The sequence below is a fragment of the Bidens hawaiensis genome, unplaced genomic scaffold, assembly GCF_021521415.1.
Source record: "Bidens hawaiensis isolate Kalapana, Puna unplaced genomic scaffold, B.hawaiensis_p1.1 tig00047489_1, whole genome shotgun sequence".
Lineage (NCBI taxonomy): Eukaryota > Viridiplantae > Streptophyta > Magnoliopsida > Asterales > Asteraceae > Bidens > Bidens hawaiensis.
The window spans coordinates 1-16,199 of record NW_027498485.1 but is presented as its reverse complement, the minus strand read 5'-3'; the positions used below and the strand labels follow the sequence as shown (position 1 = coordinate 16,199).

At 35.3% G+C, this 16,199-nt stretch overlaps 2 protein-coding genes across 2 annotated transcripts; one reads left to right on the top strand and one right to left on the bottom strand.

The window, feature by feature from the left end:
- The first annotated feature begins 1,346 nt into the window (after positions 1 to 1,346).
- LOC143597017 (uncharacterized) lies at positions 1,347 to 6,192 on the top strand. Its single transcript, XM_077075642.1, has 5 exons — positions 1,347 to 1,458; positions 2,682 to 2,834; positions 3,150 to 3,403; positions 3,485 to 4,554; positions 4,645 to 6,192. Exons 2-5 carry the CDS (start codon positions 2,686 to 2,688, stop codon positions 5,926 to 5,928), a joined length of 2,757 nt encoding a protein of 918 aa, XP_076931757.1. The 5' UTR covers positions 1,347 to 1,458; positions 2,682 to 2,685; the 3' UTR covers positions 5,929 to 6,192.
- A 2,220-nt stretch (positions 6,193 to 8,412) lies between these two features.
- Positions 8,413 to 11,944, bottom strand: LOC143597015 (heterogeneous nuclear ribonucleoprotein 1-like). The gene is made up of 7 exons (XM_077075641.1): positions 11,824 to 11,944; positions 11,558 to 11,744; positions 11,288 to 11,328; positions 10,774 to 10,937; positions 10,322 to 10,427; positions 10,074 to 10,243; positions 8,413 to 9,264 (listed from the first exon to the last, which is right to left on the bottom strand). The coding sequence occupies exons 2-7, from the start codon at positions 11,707 to 11,709 to the stop codon at positions 8,707 to 8,709; spliced, it is 1,191 nt and encodes a 396-aa protein (XP_076931756.1). The 5' UTR covers positions 11,710 to 11,744; positions 11,824 to 11,944; the 3' UTR covers positions 8,413 to 8,706.
- Positions 11,945 to 16,199: the final 4,255 nt, after the last annotated feature.

Sequence of the window (16,199 nt, the reverse complement as noted above, 5' to 3'; positions counted from 1 at the left end):
AAAATCACCAATCCAATAGTCCAAATGAGATGTCCAAATATCAATGTCTAAAGTCTAAACCGACAGGTTGTTCATACCAAAGAATTATATCCATTAATAAGTTGTGATTATATTCATTAATAAGTGGTGAAGAATTTAACCATATACCACTACTCATCCAGCCAATCAAATAAGATCTATTACTATGAAGTATTACCATGCCACAATAAGATCTATTACTATGAAGTATTACCATGCCACAATGTAACGTGCTTTATTGCTAACAAAAGTAATCCATCTTATAGATAACTTTTTTTTGAACGACCAACTAAGTAACGCCGGGTACTTCGTACGCGGCCCCCATTTGCCAAAGGTAGCCCGAGCTGGCCACTATTCCGGACGGACGAAGCCCCTAGCGGTCCACCCTATTGAGGGATTCACCGGATAAAACCCGACCCCCAAACCCGCCTAATGGCACGACATCGAGGAGCCGGTAAAACCGGGTGAGATCAGGACTCGAACCCTGACAAGCCAGGGTCATCCCTCATATCTTCCATATAAGTTGGTGATGGTGAGATTTGAACCCCCTATCTCTCACTAGTAAAATGAGTGTTCAATGAGTGCTCTACCATTGAGTCACATTCAACTTATCATCCTATAGATATTACACATATAAAAAACTGCCAAATAAAATGTCTCTAGCCTGCGATATCATACTTATTCAAATAAACAAACGTTATAAATGTATTATCCATATAATCAAACCCTAATTCACATAATCGTTGTTTCCCCTTATATCCATTTCCATTACTCCCCACTAAATTTCCAAAACTACCCTCCTGAAAATTCGAAAACCATAAAGCAGTTTTCAATTGCCCCTTGAATCAACTTATTTTTTATTTATGAAGCCTTGTACCACCAAAACCAGATCGCACACGCGTTTAACGACACGTGTAAGTCACGAACCAGTCATCTTAAAGCTAAGTGCGTGGCATCTTTTGGACTTTCCGACAAGACCAGTGACTAGAATATTGACTAGTCACCAAACACGGCGCGTGACGAACAAACGCGTGACAGAATTAGGGTTTTGATTTTTGGTAATTGCGATAACAAATTTTTTGAAGATTAATTGCGATAACAAATAACCAGCACTCACCATCTGGATGACGTGGCATGTTCCCGTTGGTTAACGTTCACATACTTTACACGTTCACTGTGTGTGCCTCTTTGGTTACGTTTAATAATAAATAATATTATTATAATATAAACATATACATATAGTAGTATATGATAAAAGTGTATATATATATAAAAGTAAAACTTCACTCTTTCTCTCTCTATAGAAACAAAATATAACACATATCACATTCTCTCACTACATGTTTAGTTTCTCTCTCCATTTCGTGGAAACCTAAAGTGGTGACGACTAGGGTTTTCGGGATATTCGCGCTTTAATTACTCGCTACCAGCTTCAAATCCGTAAGTAACCTTATGTTTTTCGTATTGGGTTTTTGATTCTGGATCTAGTGAGTGTTGTCTTATTGTTTTTCATGAAGAAATTAGTTTCAGATCTGTTGTCGGTATGTTTGCTTTATCTTTTGTGTTAAACCTTTGTTCTTGTCTGCTTATATAACTTTGATGTTTGATTTGGTTATGGGTTCTTGTGTTAGGAGGTAATTAAGGTTAGGGATAGATTTGCTAGATATTTTTATTATTGTTATTAATATTATTATTATTATTAACCTAATGTTGTGGGTAGATTAAATCTGATATATATATGTGTGGTGGATGTGAATTTGGGATAAATCTGATGAATTTGAATTGGGTTTTTTTCTCGAGAAGTGTAAAAGTTTTGTCATAAATTTATTTACTTTTTAAATGGGAGCTAGCGGCGGGTGATGAAAACCCTAATTGATGATGGGTTGACTTGATGCATTTTGTTACTTGTTTGACTGCCACTGCTGATAGGGTAAGTTCATGCTTTTGGTTAAATAAAAATGGTAACAAATATTAAATTGTATTTCCTAGTTGGGTTCAGACTATTTCTTACTTTAGTTGCTGTTTAGTTTCTTCTGCATTAATGTCTTGTTCAAGCTTTAGATTTGAAGTTGTAGCTTGCATATTTATCATCAAATTATTAAGTTGCAACTTTAGTCTAGCTCAGTTTATGTCAAGACTGAGTATGTGTGCAAGTCACTAGTCAAACTATTTCATTCATAGATAATGTGATTGTGTATGCAGTGTTATAAGTTTATGTGTTGCTGATATTTTTTGATATATAGTACTATATATGGTTTGGAAGTGAAGATTAGAAATTTTAATTTTGTTTAATTGACTAACAGTGTTCCAACATTCGTGTCAGTGCTTGGTTTTGTATACATGTGATGTTTGAAGTTGGTTTGTTCTAGCTGTCTATTGTTGTTTATAAGTATGTGACCATGGTTATATTGAGTAGTAAGCATGTTTTACTTTGTGTTTAACTACAGTTTAATTTTTATTATCCTATACTGTTTGTGTTCATTAAGCTTGCATGCATCACTTGTTTAGTTAGTACTTCTGTTTTTCATGGCTAGTCTCTTTGCAGTGAAATTCTGAATGCATGTTTTGTCAAAGCTTAATCCGTTTGTAGTCTTATATTATTCTTTTAGTTACTGCAATATGCCTTGAGAGTTTAATAATCATACCTTGTGTTTTTGTCACAGTGGTATGTTAAACATGAATGGCAATGATGAGAGGGGCATTGTCCCAGTACTAAACTCCAGCCAGCAAACGGTTAAGATTGATTCGTTATGTATCAAACTTAGCGTTAAGAAGCAGAAGGACGATGCCTCAAAGTGTAGCCATTTTTCTATACGGTAAGTTTTACTATTTTAATTCCCATTGCTTGCTATGAGGCATGTTGATCATTGTTGATTGTTCAATTTCAATATCATTTAATTAGACAAACTTTATTGTTGCATATACGTACATTGTTTAATTTGTTTTAGTGAATGCTCAGGCATAATAGGATACCTATTATTAAGCACTAAGTTAATTTGTATCTTTAGAAATCTTGATACGAACTGCTTTGTTTGCTTTTGTGTTGTATATATTCATCTATTATTATGGTTACAATTCAACAGTCACTAATTACCCCTCATTTTCCTTTCACCATCTTTTGGTCAACTCAGAGGTTATGTTGCTGGAATGCGTGAAACGGGTCGCAGCAACTTGCAATCGTTTAATGAAGAACTCCCAACTATGGACGTCCCAAACTTTAGATATTGGCGTTGTCAAAAGTGTTTGCAGAATTACGAGACTGCAAATGCCTCAAACGAGACCACATTAATCTCTGCGTATGATCATTTTTCGTTCCCTCCAACAAGGTCAAACCCTCAAATTTTCAACGGAGTAACAGCGCTCCCTTTTGGTGAGGGCACTTCAGGTAACTACATATATTTGAATGATTATTGATAAATGTGATCTTTTTTCTGTACATGATTAATGTTCGTTCATCTACCCATAGATATTAAACCTGTTGATGATATGAATGACGATGAAATCATTCTTGCTGCTATAGGAGCCGATGAAAGTCAAACGTCTCAAGAAGTTCTTGATAAAGTCAAAGTTTATAAAGAAGCAACTAAATGCGGTACTGTTGACACTAATGCTGGTAAAAAAGAGAGCAACGAGCTTAATGATCATGAGAATCACCAAAAAACAAGTATAAATCAACCTATCGAATCCGATCAAGATAATCAAAATGAACTTCCAAGAAGAAAGACTCGAAAAGTGCGTTTGTTGAAGGAATTACTGTGTGGAAAGACTGAAATCCAGCAACAGAAAAAGAGTAATAGCTCATCTCCGTTAATGGCACCGATTTCCCAGGTTAAAAGGAAAATGCTGCATGATCATCATGATGATTATGACTACCATGATCGTAACCATCATCATGATCATAAAAAGATGAAAGCTTTCAAGGGGGATGCAATTGCGAAAACCAATGTGGCAGAACATTCTAGCGGTCCGGAAGCTCGTGAATTTGGAGAAAATAGTAATAATGATAAATATGAGTGTAGTAAACACGGGACTCAAAGAAGCTCACTTCTTGGCAAGGTTAATAGCGATCCAGTGACAGCTTGGCGATCGATATTCAATGATGTAGGATCAGACAGTCGGGTTTTACCAACATACAGTGTGCCTAAAAGCAGAGGAACAGAACCCTACTCTAACTTCATGAATCCACCAACGTCAGACAAAAACGTCAACTCAAAGAAAATCACCAGCAATCCTATAAAAAGTAATTTTTTTGTAGAGGATTCAAGGAAGATGAAGGATAGTGGTCGGTCACATGCAGAGTTGGCGCTTGATCTTTCTTTAAACTATGAGGCACATCCCCACATTCGATCTCAACCGTCCATTCTGAATCAACCTCCCAGTCAAGATTATAATAAAAAATCAAGCTTTTTCTTAGGGGAGTCAAGTAATTTTCCACCTAGAATCCCATCAGAGTCAAAGTCACAAGAAAGATTGGTCCACGAGAAACGGTCATACACGCAGCTTCCATATGGAAGTTGCTCTGTGCATCAGAAGTTGGTAATATACTAATATTTCTATTTAATTTTGCTATTAACATTATTAATTTCTTAGTTTTATTATATTATATAAGTGATTATTAATGTATAGGATTTTTCTGATCCATATAAGAGGAACATTGGAGTTAAAGGGTACTCAGAATTTACAAGGCCTAATAATAATAATCATCATCAAAGACAAGAGAAAATGCTTTCAATTGGGAGATCGGACGAACATGAAATAATTGAACTTATGGCTAGAAATCAATACGAGAGGAGCTTATGCGAACCTAAAAATGGGATGATATCGGGTTTTCCTAAGCTTAACATGAATGAAGGAATGAGATCATCACATCATGAATATCTCAACATGATGAGACCACCATCAAGTGACAATGTGGGTCCCATGAGATCTCCAGCTGGCAGCCTCTTTCAAGATCAAGTTTCTAACTTTACTGTGAATCAGAAGAAACCGTTACATGGCGTTTGGATATCGGATCCTAGATCTCAGAGACATTATGATTCACATTATAATTATGCGTCAAATGGAAGCAACAATAAAATGCCGAATACCCATCTCTATAGTTCCTCTAATATGCAGGCATTTGAAGCTTTTAACAAGTATAACAATGGTGGAAGTCAAAAAGAAGCATCTGGCATGCCATTTGGTCACACGTATGCAAGATACTCAGAAAAAGATAAAGGGAAAAACATGATGGATTTGGATCTGAATCTTGTGGCTCCAAATGTTGTTGAAGAACATAACAGTTTGGAACCAAACCGTATGTGTTCGTTCGATAGTTCGTATTCAAACGAAGCCATACCCGCGATGCAATTGTTAAGCCTAATGGATGCAGGGAAGTCAAGTCAACCGTTCAGTATAACCAGTCAGCCATTTATACCAAAGCCGAAACCGAAACCGATTTCTGTCTGTTATAGTCATTGCAGCTCAACCGTGACTGAAAAAACAAACCTGCCGGTCAATCCAATCGAAAGTTCAATGTTTAGCGTGTTTCAAGCGGGTCAAAATATTAAGTTGACTTCTAGTTATGGTCAACAAGGTTATCATAAACCACAAGAGAAATCAAGAGGTACACCATTAGCTTCGGTAGGATGTAGACCAGAGGATTCTTATTTCCCTTCTTCATGGCATGCAAATGAAGGTCAAAATAAAGTCAACGGAGCGTTCGGACCAAGGTTTGACTCATCAAGAACTGATATTTGCACGATCAACCAAAACCCTGCTGATTTTAGCATACCTGGACCACATAATATGTATATGATTGGTGTTGAAGATCTCATTGGTAACGTGGCGTGCTCTTATAACCGAAAGTTTACACCAGAGAATGCGTTTGGACCGAAAAGTCAAAGAAAGGTCATGAAGTCTACATCTTGAATATGTTTTGAGATGATATTTTGGAGTAATTTCATGAATAATAAGAAAAAGGTGAGGATAATCATGTTACAATCAAGGTTAGTGATGAAAATAATTTGAGATATGAATGTTTGTTTAACTAAGACTAAGTTGTGATTGCCTTTATGGCAGACTGGTGTGACCTTTTTTATACGGTAATTTAAAAAAAAAAGTTCTTGTGTATATATATTATGTAATAGTCCATAGAAGAGTTGGTTTTCTTTTGCTATTGGGACAATGTTGCTTGAAATAGTTTGATGTTAATTTTGAACTTGAGATATTGCTCTGTTTCTTTGTAATGCTTATTATTCTGTAGTGATTTTAGTCATTTTCTGAGTAATAATTGACATGACAAACCATAGCAATAATGTTGTGGTCAAACAGATGGAATTCTTTTACTGTTCTTGGTTTAGAAACAAGTGGTCAATAATAGTTTACTAGGTGAGGGATGTATTCTTTATAAAACTTGGCCTTTCAAAAAAAAAAGTGAGGGATGTATGATTTTGTATCTATATTTTCTAGCATTTCAATTATGTTGCATACTTGCATAGCCCATCATATAACATAGCACTCAATATGTAACAAAAGGCTTAACACAATAATGGTGAATACGAAACTATTCTAATGTGTTCCTCAAGCTATACCACGGTGTTGATGTATGGCGATAATCCTTTGGTGAAGATGTTTACAAGTGTGGTTACTGCATATGATCACAGAACCATACTTTCAAATCTACCATATTACCTTTCTGTCCATGTAACATTTGGGGGTTGTCACCCACTGTTTCGCACTATTCATCACAAATGATGATTTTAGTCGGTATGCATGGATGTATTCTTTGACCCATTGTTTCCAAACCCGTAACTTATTTCGTCATTTAAAACCTCTTGTTGAAAACTTGTTTTCCTACGCCATTTAACACTTACAATGTGATGGTTTTCTTGAGCTTACCAGAGGCTCGATGGCCCAATTTATTTTCGAATATGGTGATTCATACCGTATATCATGCCCCAACACACCCCAACAAATTAATGGTTTAGCTAGAAAACCCATATTTGTCGGAGATTGCTCGAGCTTTACTTTTCCATGCTCATCTACCTCTGTATGATGATTATGTCATAGCTGCCATCTCATCAATTGTTTACCATTTTCAATTCTTGGATCATTCTTCCCATTATGAGATTCTTTTTCGATCTCAAGTTCTCAACCCGTTCACGAATATTTGGGTGCTCTGTTGTTCATTCCTTTGGGATATCTCACCCAAATTTTTTTCCCTTTAGTTATCGAAAATATTTGTTACAATTTCCAGACTTTGCATAGATATACTTTTTGCCATGTTACCTTTCATGAGTCTATCTTCTTGATTCCCTCATCGACTCATGTTTCTAAGCCTTCTACTATTGCCATACCTTCAATATCGGTTATTACTTATATTAAACCCATCATCAACTTATATGCCTTTCACTTCTACTACTTCACCCTACCCCCAACACCCCCTCCTCCATCATCATGTCTTTCACATCTGATGATAACTCATTCTCGTGACCACACTCCTCAGCCTAAACACTTTCCTATTCATATTCTTGTTGACGCCTCTTCCACTCCTACTTCTAGCCTACAAGCTTTATCCACGCTCATAAATGACAACTATGAAGGGGTACTATCAGTGTGGAGTTGTTTTATGCTCTAACCGAACATTGTTGCTTGTAAGTGGAATTGTAGGAGCAAGAGACACTCTAATGAATCCGTGAGCGGATATAAAAGCTCGACTTGTTGCCATGGAATTTCATCAGACTAAGGATCGCTCACACACTTACACTGAGATGTCAAACTGTTGGTCTTATCACTCTAATATGTTCATGATAATTCATCTAAGACAGTTTATAACACACAATCTCTTGGCTTTGTTGACCCGATTCACCCACGCCATGTATATTTGCTGCATAATTATAAGACCCTTTACGGTTTAAACAAGCTCCGACAGCTTTTTTTCACACTATCTATGGCTCTAGACTCTAGTGACATTCGGTTACTCAATGTGGCTCAAATACTATAACAATTTACTTTAGACTACTGAAAAAAAATTACATGCATTTGATATGTACAATTCTTTTAATTGCTTGATGTTATCCTTTCACTCGGCTACTCGGGTGTGTTTGTATGCTAGTGTTTGGTTGGCTAGCTTCTTGCTAGTCTATGGTTTTCAATAAATTTGGATGTTCATAAAAAAAATGTTATCCTTTCGCATATTAAATATGCGGTTGGGTTTATTGAAGAAGACATTTAGCCAGACATTCACAGGAATACAAGTATACAACTGCTTCTGCCAGACTTAGCCCATGCCCCATAATCTCACCACTGAAAAGAGAGAGATGTGACCATGAAGCCCAACTCCCATCTCTAGGTCATAAACAATCCTAGGCCTAAAGCATGGCAAGCCAGAACCCAATATCTAGTAACTTCAAAGTTCAAACTAAGAGTGATAAGAGTTAAATATGGAGAATGGGTCATTCTTTGCATTGTGACACAGTTCAAAAATGATATAAAACCAAGAACAAGTTCATCAGTTCACATATTGATCAACAAAACACGGTAGATTTGCTTTGTCATAAAATATGGTTCTGTAAGATACAACTTGACTTCCATAGCTAAATATCTAAGTTGCTAATAAGATACAATTCAAGAAAATTCACATAAAACAATAACAGAAACTGCAAACTCCAAATTTAATGTCTGTCATTTGGCTACTATCATATCACCTCATTTCCTATATGGATGATACCTTCCACTACCACTACCACCACCGCCGCTGCTGCCGTCATTGCCATTATCATACCCTTTACCACCATCGTATCCATACCCATACTCGTATCTACTAGCAGCACCACCGCCACCACCGCCTCCCATACCAAATCCTTTACCACCATAACCATCACCGACACCACCACCTGCACTTCCACTTCCATAGCCCGTACCACTACCATACCCGGCAGCCCCACCGTAACCGCCATAACCACCGTACCCAGCAGCACCATACATGGGTCCACCAAACCCGAACCCATACCCGTATCCACCATAACCGCCATAGAAAGCCGCAGAACCACCACCATAGCCTCCCCCATAACCGTCATAACCAGAATACCCGCCCCCATAATCATCATACGCTCTATTCACTTTTCCACCATAAGCACTGCCGTACCCTGAACCCCTACTGAAACCACCACCACCATATGACTTGGAACCACCGCCATGACGAGGCCTGTTGTCATATGAGAAATCACCACCGCCTCTTTTCGGCTCAGCCCTCTTTATCTCCACCTAACATGATTCACATCTTATCAACTTTTCTATCTTTTTTAAATGCAAAACTAAATTAGGCAAATTGCATGAACTTTACACTTCTTTGTGTAGTCAAGTGACCAGCATCAGCTTTAGGTTACACGCAAAATTAAAAACAAAAAAACTTCAAATTTATGACAAAGTTTGGCAACCACAATTATTTTAACCAATTTAACGCGTCATTGGCATCACTGAAATTATGTTAAAAAGTATATACAAGTTTGGAAACATTATCTTTTTCTTAAAACGTATGTTTAATTGTGTATTAAATGTCAAATCAAATGCCAAGACTAGATTTTTTAGAATCAAGCAAAAAATGACATGCCACCTTGAACATGTCATTTGTTACTACAATCGATAATATAATGTGTGGTTGCTACTTGCTATAGTTAATAATTAAATGTAAATCGGTATTTGATTCACTCCTAATTTAAGTTGTTTGCTAAAATCGGAAAAATAAGCATCCATTGTCAAAACATATGCAGTGACATGTAAAAATACACAAAGATGAAAAATAAGACCACGTCAGCAATTTTAATAAAAAAATAAGCACTAAATAACCTTTACAGTTAAACAAGTCATCCATTTCTATAATCAGTAAATAAAACATAATTTTATTGCTAAAAATCAGTAATAAAGTGTAATTAAATTCGGTTATAAAATTCACACCTGACTTAACTTTGATTACTAAAATATGAAGAAAGTATAAAATTTGTTTGTGTCGTGCATTTTGCCCTATGTGCAAAAAATTTATTTAAAAGGTGCGCAAGAACAATTTATTCACTCACTTGTTTGCCTCCAAGTTCATGCAATTGACCATCAGCAAATATCTTATCCACAGCATCTTCGCTATCGAATGTAACAAAGCCAAAACCTCTTGATCGACCCGTGACATGATCTAGCATTATTTGATTATCAATTACATCACCATAATTGGAGAAATATTCCCTTAATTCATCTGCACAATAAAGCTAAAAACCTTAACTCCATAATTTAAATAATCTATTAAATATAACAACAAACTATGGTATATTACCTTCTGTCAAAGTCAATGGTATACCACCAACAAAGATTTTCTTTGTTCTTAATACACCTCTACTGCCCTGTGAATTCTCTCTGGGAACTGTCCTCTTCACTTCAACCTAATTCAAGAAAATATTAAAAAGCATAAACGTTGACTAACAAATACAAGTCAAATCAAGGCAGCAATTTTGACCAACTTGTCTAGAAATGGATTTATATTTTTATCTCAAACTCGTCCAACTGGTTAAAAAACCTGACAAAAAACAGATCAAAACTTAAAAGGTCCAACGCACAGCAGAACTGCCTAATATGTTATGTGCATATACTAAATTACTTCTAAAAGATAATCACCCAAGTTTTCAATTGTTCTCATTAAAACCACCCATATATTGAAACAGTTTCATTTCATAAGCCACTAATACTATGTGTAATTTCTAGTGATTATGTCATGGATGTGTGTCTTACTGGTCTGCCATCAATGACATGATCTTGCTCCAAGACTTTATCAGCATCAGATGAGTTAGCAAACGTTACAAACCCAAATCCACGTGGTCGACCGGTAACCTTATCCATCATTATAACAGAGTCTGTTATTTCCCCATAGTTGCTGAAGTAACTGTTGAAAGAGGCTGGTAACAATAAACAGAACGTTAAATCTAATATGCTTTTTTATATTAAAACATATTACCTATATATATGTAAAAACAACTTAAATGAATAAAATGTAAGACATTATTGCTTCAAAAAATCACCAAAAGAACTACCCTACTAATTAAGCTAAAACATTCTAATGCATTTAAATAAATTAAAAGGTATATCCAATAAACATATAATAATAATAATAATAATAATAATAAAGTGTATTATATCAAATAAACATTCATTTATACGATACGATAAAGTGTATGCATATAACATTCCAATTCATTTAAATAAATAAAAAGGCATATCATAGAGAAACTAAACTGGATTAACATACCTTGAGAAGTCTCCCAAGCAATGCCTCCAACAAACAGTTTTCTATCACAAAACAAAACTCAATAATTAATTTCCAATCTCACAACACTATCTTCATTTTTCATTTTTTTTTTTTCATCTCTTGTACAACCAAAGATACAACTATCTCTCCCACCTTTGAAATCATACATCACAAGTACTTTCTAAACCTAACTATAACACTAAACAATCATGTATTTCTAAACACTAAACAGAACTAAATACAGAAACTATACAACAAACTAAAACTAACCCTGCGGATGAATCACGACTAATATTGTCATTGATTGAATGATGCCTTAATCCATTGGCTCCACCGCTATCATCTACATTATTATTATCATCATCATAATCTACATGATGATTTTGATTCGTACTGTCAAAGTGTAGCTGCCCGCCGTCCATTTCCTGGTAAATTGAAACGAGTTTTGTCCTCCAACCTATAAAACGAAATCTAATTTAAGCTCTGTAATTTTAGGTTTTGGAGATTGTAGAACAATAAACGATAACGATAAGAACCTGATGAAGATGTATCGATTGTTATTGCTGTGAAACGATGGAGGAAATTAGGGGTTTTGATTGATGTTTGTTTATGATTCGGTGGATGGAGGTAAAAAGGTAAAACAGGAAATTGAATAAAGGAAAAAGAAACCCTAGCTGCTTCAGGTCGAACAAGATATAAGCGGCGGTCTTTTAAATACCGGATACTAGAATATTATTATTAACCAACCGTAAAATATATTATTTACTTTGGATGTAGTTACATAATTATTTTTATTGTATATGTAGTTATTCGAAGAAGTACGGTTCTAAACCCGAATAGGATAAACCAATGATTCCACCGGGTACGGATTTTGTGACAAGTAATACGTTAACACGAGTAACAGCTCCACGAATCTGACGATAATATCTTGAAAAACAGAACACCGTGAGCTCGTTACGGAAATGACAAGAGTGGGAATATTTCCGTAACCATCCTTCGGCGTGAAAATCAGTACAGTCCTCGTAAAGAAATAAAGTACTTAAGTGATTGATGTAATCTGTGTAGTGTGAATTAATACCTCATAATGATGAAGTGGATATATATAGCCGATGGTTAGGGGAATATTACTGGTACAACTGTTCCTAGAATATATTCTTTGTAACAAATTGAGAACGTGTCCGCATTTGATAGGTCAAGACAACCGGACATGTGCACGATTATAATAATCTTTCCAGTTGTCATTCTCTGATTGGTTGGTACGTCACGTGCCTTTCACGGGAGGATCTTTATGTAATCCTTCTATACCGAAGTTAGTTACAGCTGCTTTGCTGACGTCATTCTTCCGTCATCCTGCGGATAACTTCTGAGGAAATCCAGAGTGGCCCATGGATCTTATTTCATGATCCTTAGAGCTTTTCACTACCTTTCATCTGAATTGAGTTATGCGGGTGAATAGGATGTTCCGCGGATGACTTTTGAGAAAGTCTTGGATGATCCACGGATATTCCTTTATATTTGGAGTTTTTTGCTACCATACCTCTATGTTATTCTACTTGACTTTCACAATTAACACGTTAATTTCATTTGTATGTTAACCTTCCCCTATTTACTTTCCATTTTATATAAATGAAACCAATAATATATCACATAATTTACTTGTGTTCACATGTAGTGTTTTTAAAACGATATATAAGATGGTTACGTGACAACCATCCGTAACTACTTTGATAATCTTTTAGGTATTACGCATATAATTTTTTTATACAATTCTCATAGTTTCCAACATAATATTATGGTAAAATTAAGTCTTCTCACCATGTATGCGCTAACAGATATTCGTTTTCTATTATTTTGTTTTAAAGTGAGTGTATTAAAGAACAAATAAGAAAGAGTTTCAAGAAATTTGGTGAGAACTAGTTTATGATAGTTTAAAATGAAGAAAACCTTTGGCCTTTGGGGTCTTCTGTTTACCAAAAAAATATGTTGACATGTCTTCTTGTTATATAGAGGTTAAACTTTATAAAATTTAAGATGCTATATAGAGGTCAAACTTGATTGGCGTGGTGATAGAATTTGGTGGAAATTGTAGGAAATGTGGTTCACTTTTAGTTAAGATAATAATAAAAATATAATAACGATACTCTCGTTAATCATGGGAAATTCACTTAGTACAATACCGTTTACAAAAGTACATAAAAAGAATATAAAATGCAAATTTATATACCGAAAATGATTCAATCCATATCTTATTAGGAGTGCTTTAATAAGCTTTCCTTCTAGTATCATGTCACGAGTCTTCATCACTTGAGTCTTCAACAAATGTTTCTTCAGAACAACAATTCGTTTATTGAAATTGGGTAACGGTTTTGGTTGAGGATCGTGTTAGACATGGGGCCCTTAAAACAGATTCCGTGCCTACTCTCAAGCGCGTCTGTTTCCCAGGGTACAACAACCGGAACAGTATGTGTACTGCCGGAGATGACCACGAACCCGAGGAAGTCACTGGCTATATTGGTGTTTATCAAGATGTAGGAAAATTTGTTGAAGTTGTTTGCCATAAATATAGAGAGTGTTCCTCTCTAAATTTTGTCAATGAGTGTGTATAAGTGACTCCAAAATATTGTTAAGTGTATATCCAACATGAACCAACAAGTTCATTATATACTTACACAAAATGAGAAATGCCTAACCAAAATTAATATGTCATAACAATAAAATTAATTTAGTCATAAACAAGATAATTAATCTTGTAATAAACTTGAAATTAATTATTGTAATTAACATGGTTAAATACTTTTAATTAGATTTAAGTGGTGAATCAAAACCATCATATTTATTCATGATATGAGTTGAAACAAACTATTTGACCAGGTCCAAACAACTGTTCGCAATAGTCTGTTATGCAGGCGTGACACTCATGCGCTCCTACGTGGGACACGATGTCAAAGATAAATCCAATTTTCTCTTATTTGGTTATTCCAACCACACAACTTCGAGCATTGATATTCATCCATCTACGCACTGTTTTGGACACTCAAATCAATATTTATACAACACATATATAAATATATTATTCATGTCCAAAGTTAGTGAAAAACCCCATTTTCACTAATAAATTTTTCCAACAATCCCTCACATGAATGGAGATCAATCAAAACACACAAAATTTCCAATGAAAACCTCGACAGTTGAGTATTGCAGGTTAGGTATGTGTTACCCTTTGAACCTTCCTTTGTAAAGCATGCTTAGCCTCCTAGCGGTTTGTAGACGCGATGTCTTTGAACATACCCCATTTGTGGAAACGACAATATGTCTTCACACAGTACTCTCCTTAGCTGGGCACATCCCCTCACTGTCGTGTCCGTTATGGTTATGGAACACTAGCATGGTTCTGTGAAAGCTCTAGGATCTGCGCACCCCACAGTTTCATTCAAAGCGACCCCACTTCTCTTTCACATAGGTGATTTTATCTCAAATCATTAAAAACATTAAGGTTAACACAATTTACACAAAATCATCAACCATACATTATGCTTAACCTCACAACATGTCACCGTTGTTAATAGGAATGGACTAGGAAGTAATTAAACTCCCTTTATTATTTTTTGGAGGATATTTATATATATATATATATATGAACATATATATTAGCTTGTATGTAAACATATACATTAGCGATGCCCCCACAGTGACTACCCTTCGGTTATATGATTAAGTTGTCCTATTGAAGTTAGCTCTTGGGATCTCCAGTCTGCTAAGTTAGGTTTCCCTCATACTTCCTTTTTCCCACGGGCTTTAGTCCCATTCCACAACTTCATCTCTCGTCAACCCTCGGGTTGTTGGATCCAAAATATTATATATGACTTTGTCAAGCCATTTGTAGATAATTTCAGTTTGAGATAAGTTGTTATGATGTGTTCTTAACTTGTAAGTTAATTTGCCTATATTCAAGCTTCTATGACTATAACAACAGGTATCACCTTGAACCTTGTTATAATAAGTGTCTTAAAAGAACATAAATATTATGTTTTAGGCGAACACGTGTTTGTAATATCTATTTGGATCACCAAATTCTTATTGCCAAACATTAGCAACCAATTATATTCCCAATATTCAAATGCAAGTTACTCCCACATTTAAGTGTTATTGGATAGCATCCAAAATGGGGGTAATGAAAGGTTCTCCCTTTCTACGTGTTTGAGAATCCTCTCATACAACCAATTTTACATACCCAAAGGGTCGGTTCTTAAATGTCTCATCCCCCCACATTTCTTGCCATTTGAACTACTATTTGTATAACCTTACTTATGACAACAAATGTTTATAACGACATTTAGATACCCAGTGATTTGAACAAGGGTTGCCTCATTGTATAAGTGAGTTCATCAATGTTTATTTTGGTACTCAATAGCTTTTGAGTTGACCAACCAACATATGTCATTGTCATAAGTTTGTCATCAAACCAATGAGTTTAATGCCTTCCTTATAATGAATGAAAGTATCTTTCAACTTTCTCTACACACGAATTCGTTGTGTGTCCATATATACGTTTTGAATATATAAAGTTAATTAGTCTCCGGGAAAGTACCATAATTAATTAAATACTAGTCTAGCATGCTTTAGACTACAATAATTTAGCATGTGAACAGAAGATGCATCATTCTAATCCTTCACAGCCTCAAGGTATAACACCATATAGCTTGTTCACATTCACTTAGACACACCACAAACTTCAGTGTTTAGAAAAAAATCTCTAGATTATTTCATGTTACAAAACATGACTTTATCATTCAGTTCAAGAACACAACTCTTTTTCCCTTGATCTTCAAGGCTTCAACATTTGACTTACGGTGGACGTACACATAAATCTTAATCCAAGTCAATTTGGTGAATACCTTGTTTTCTTGAAACC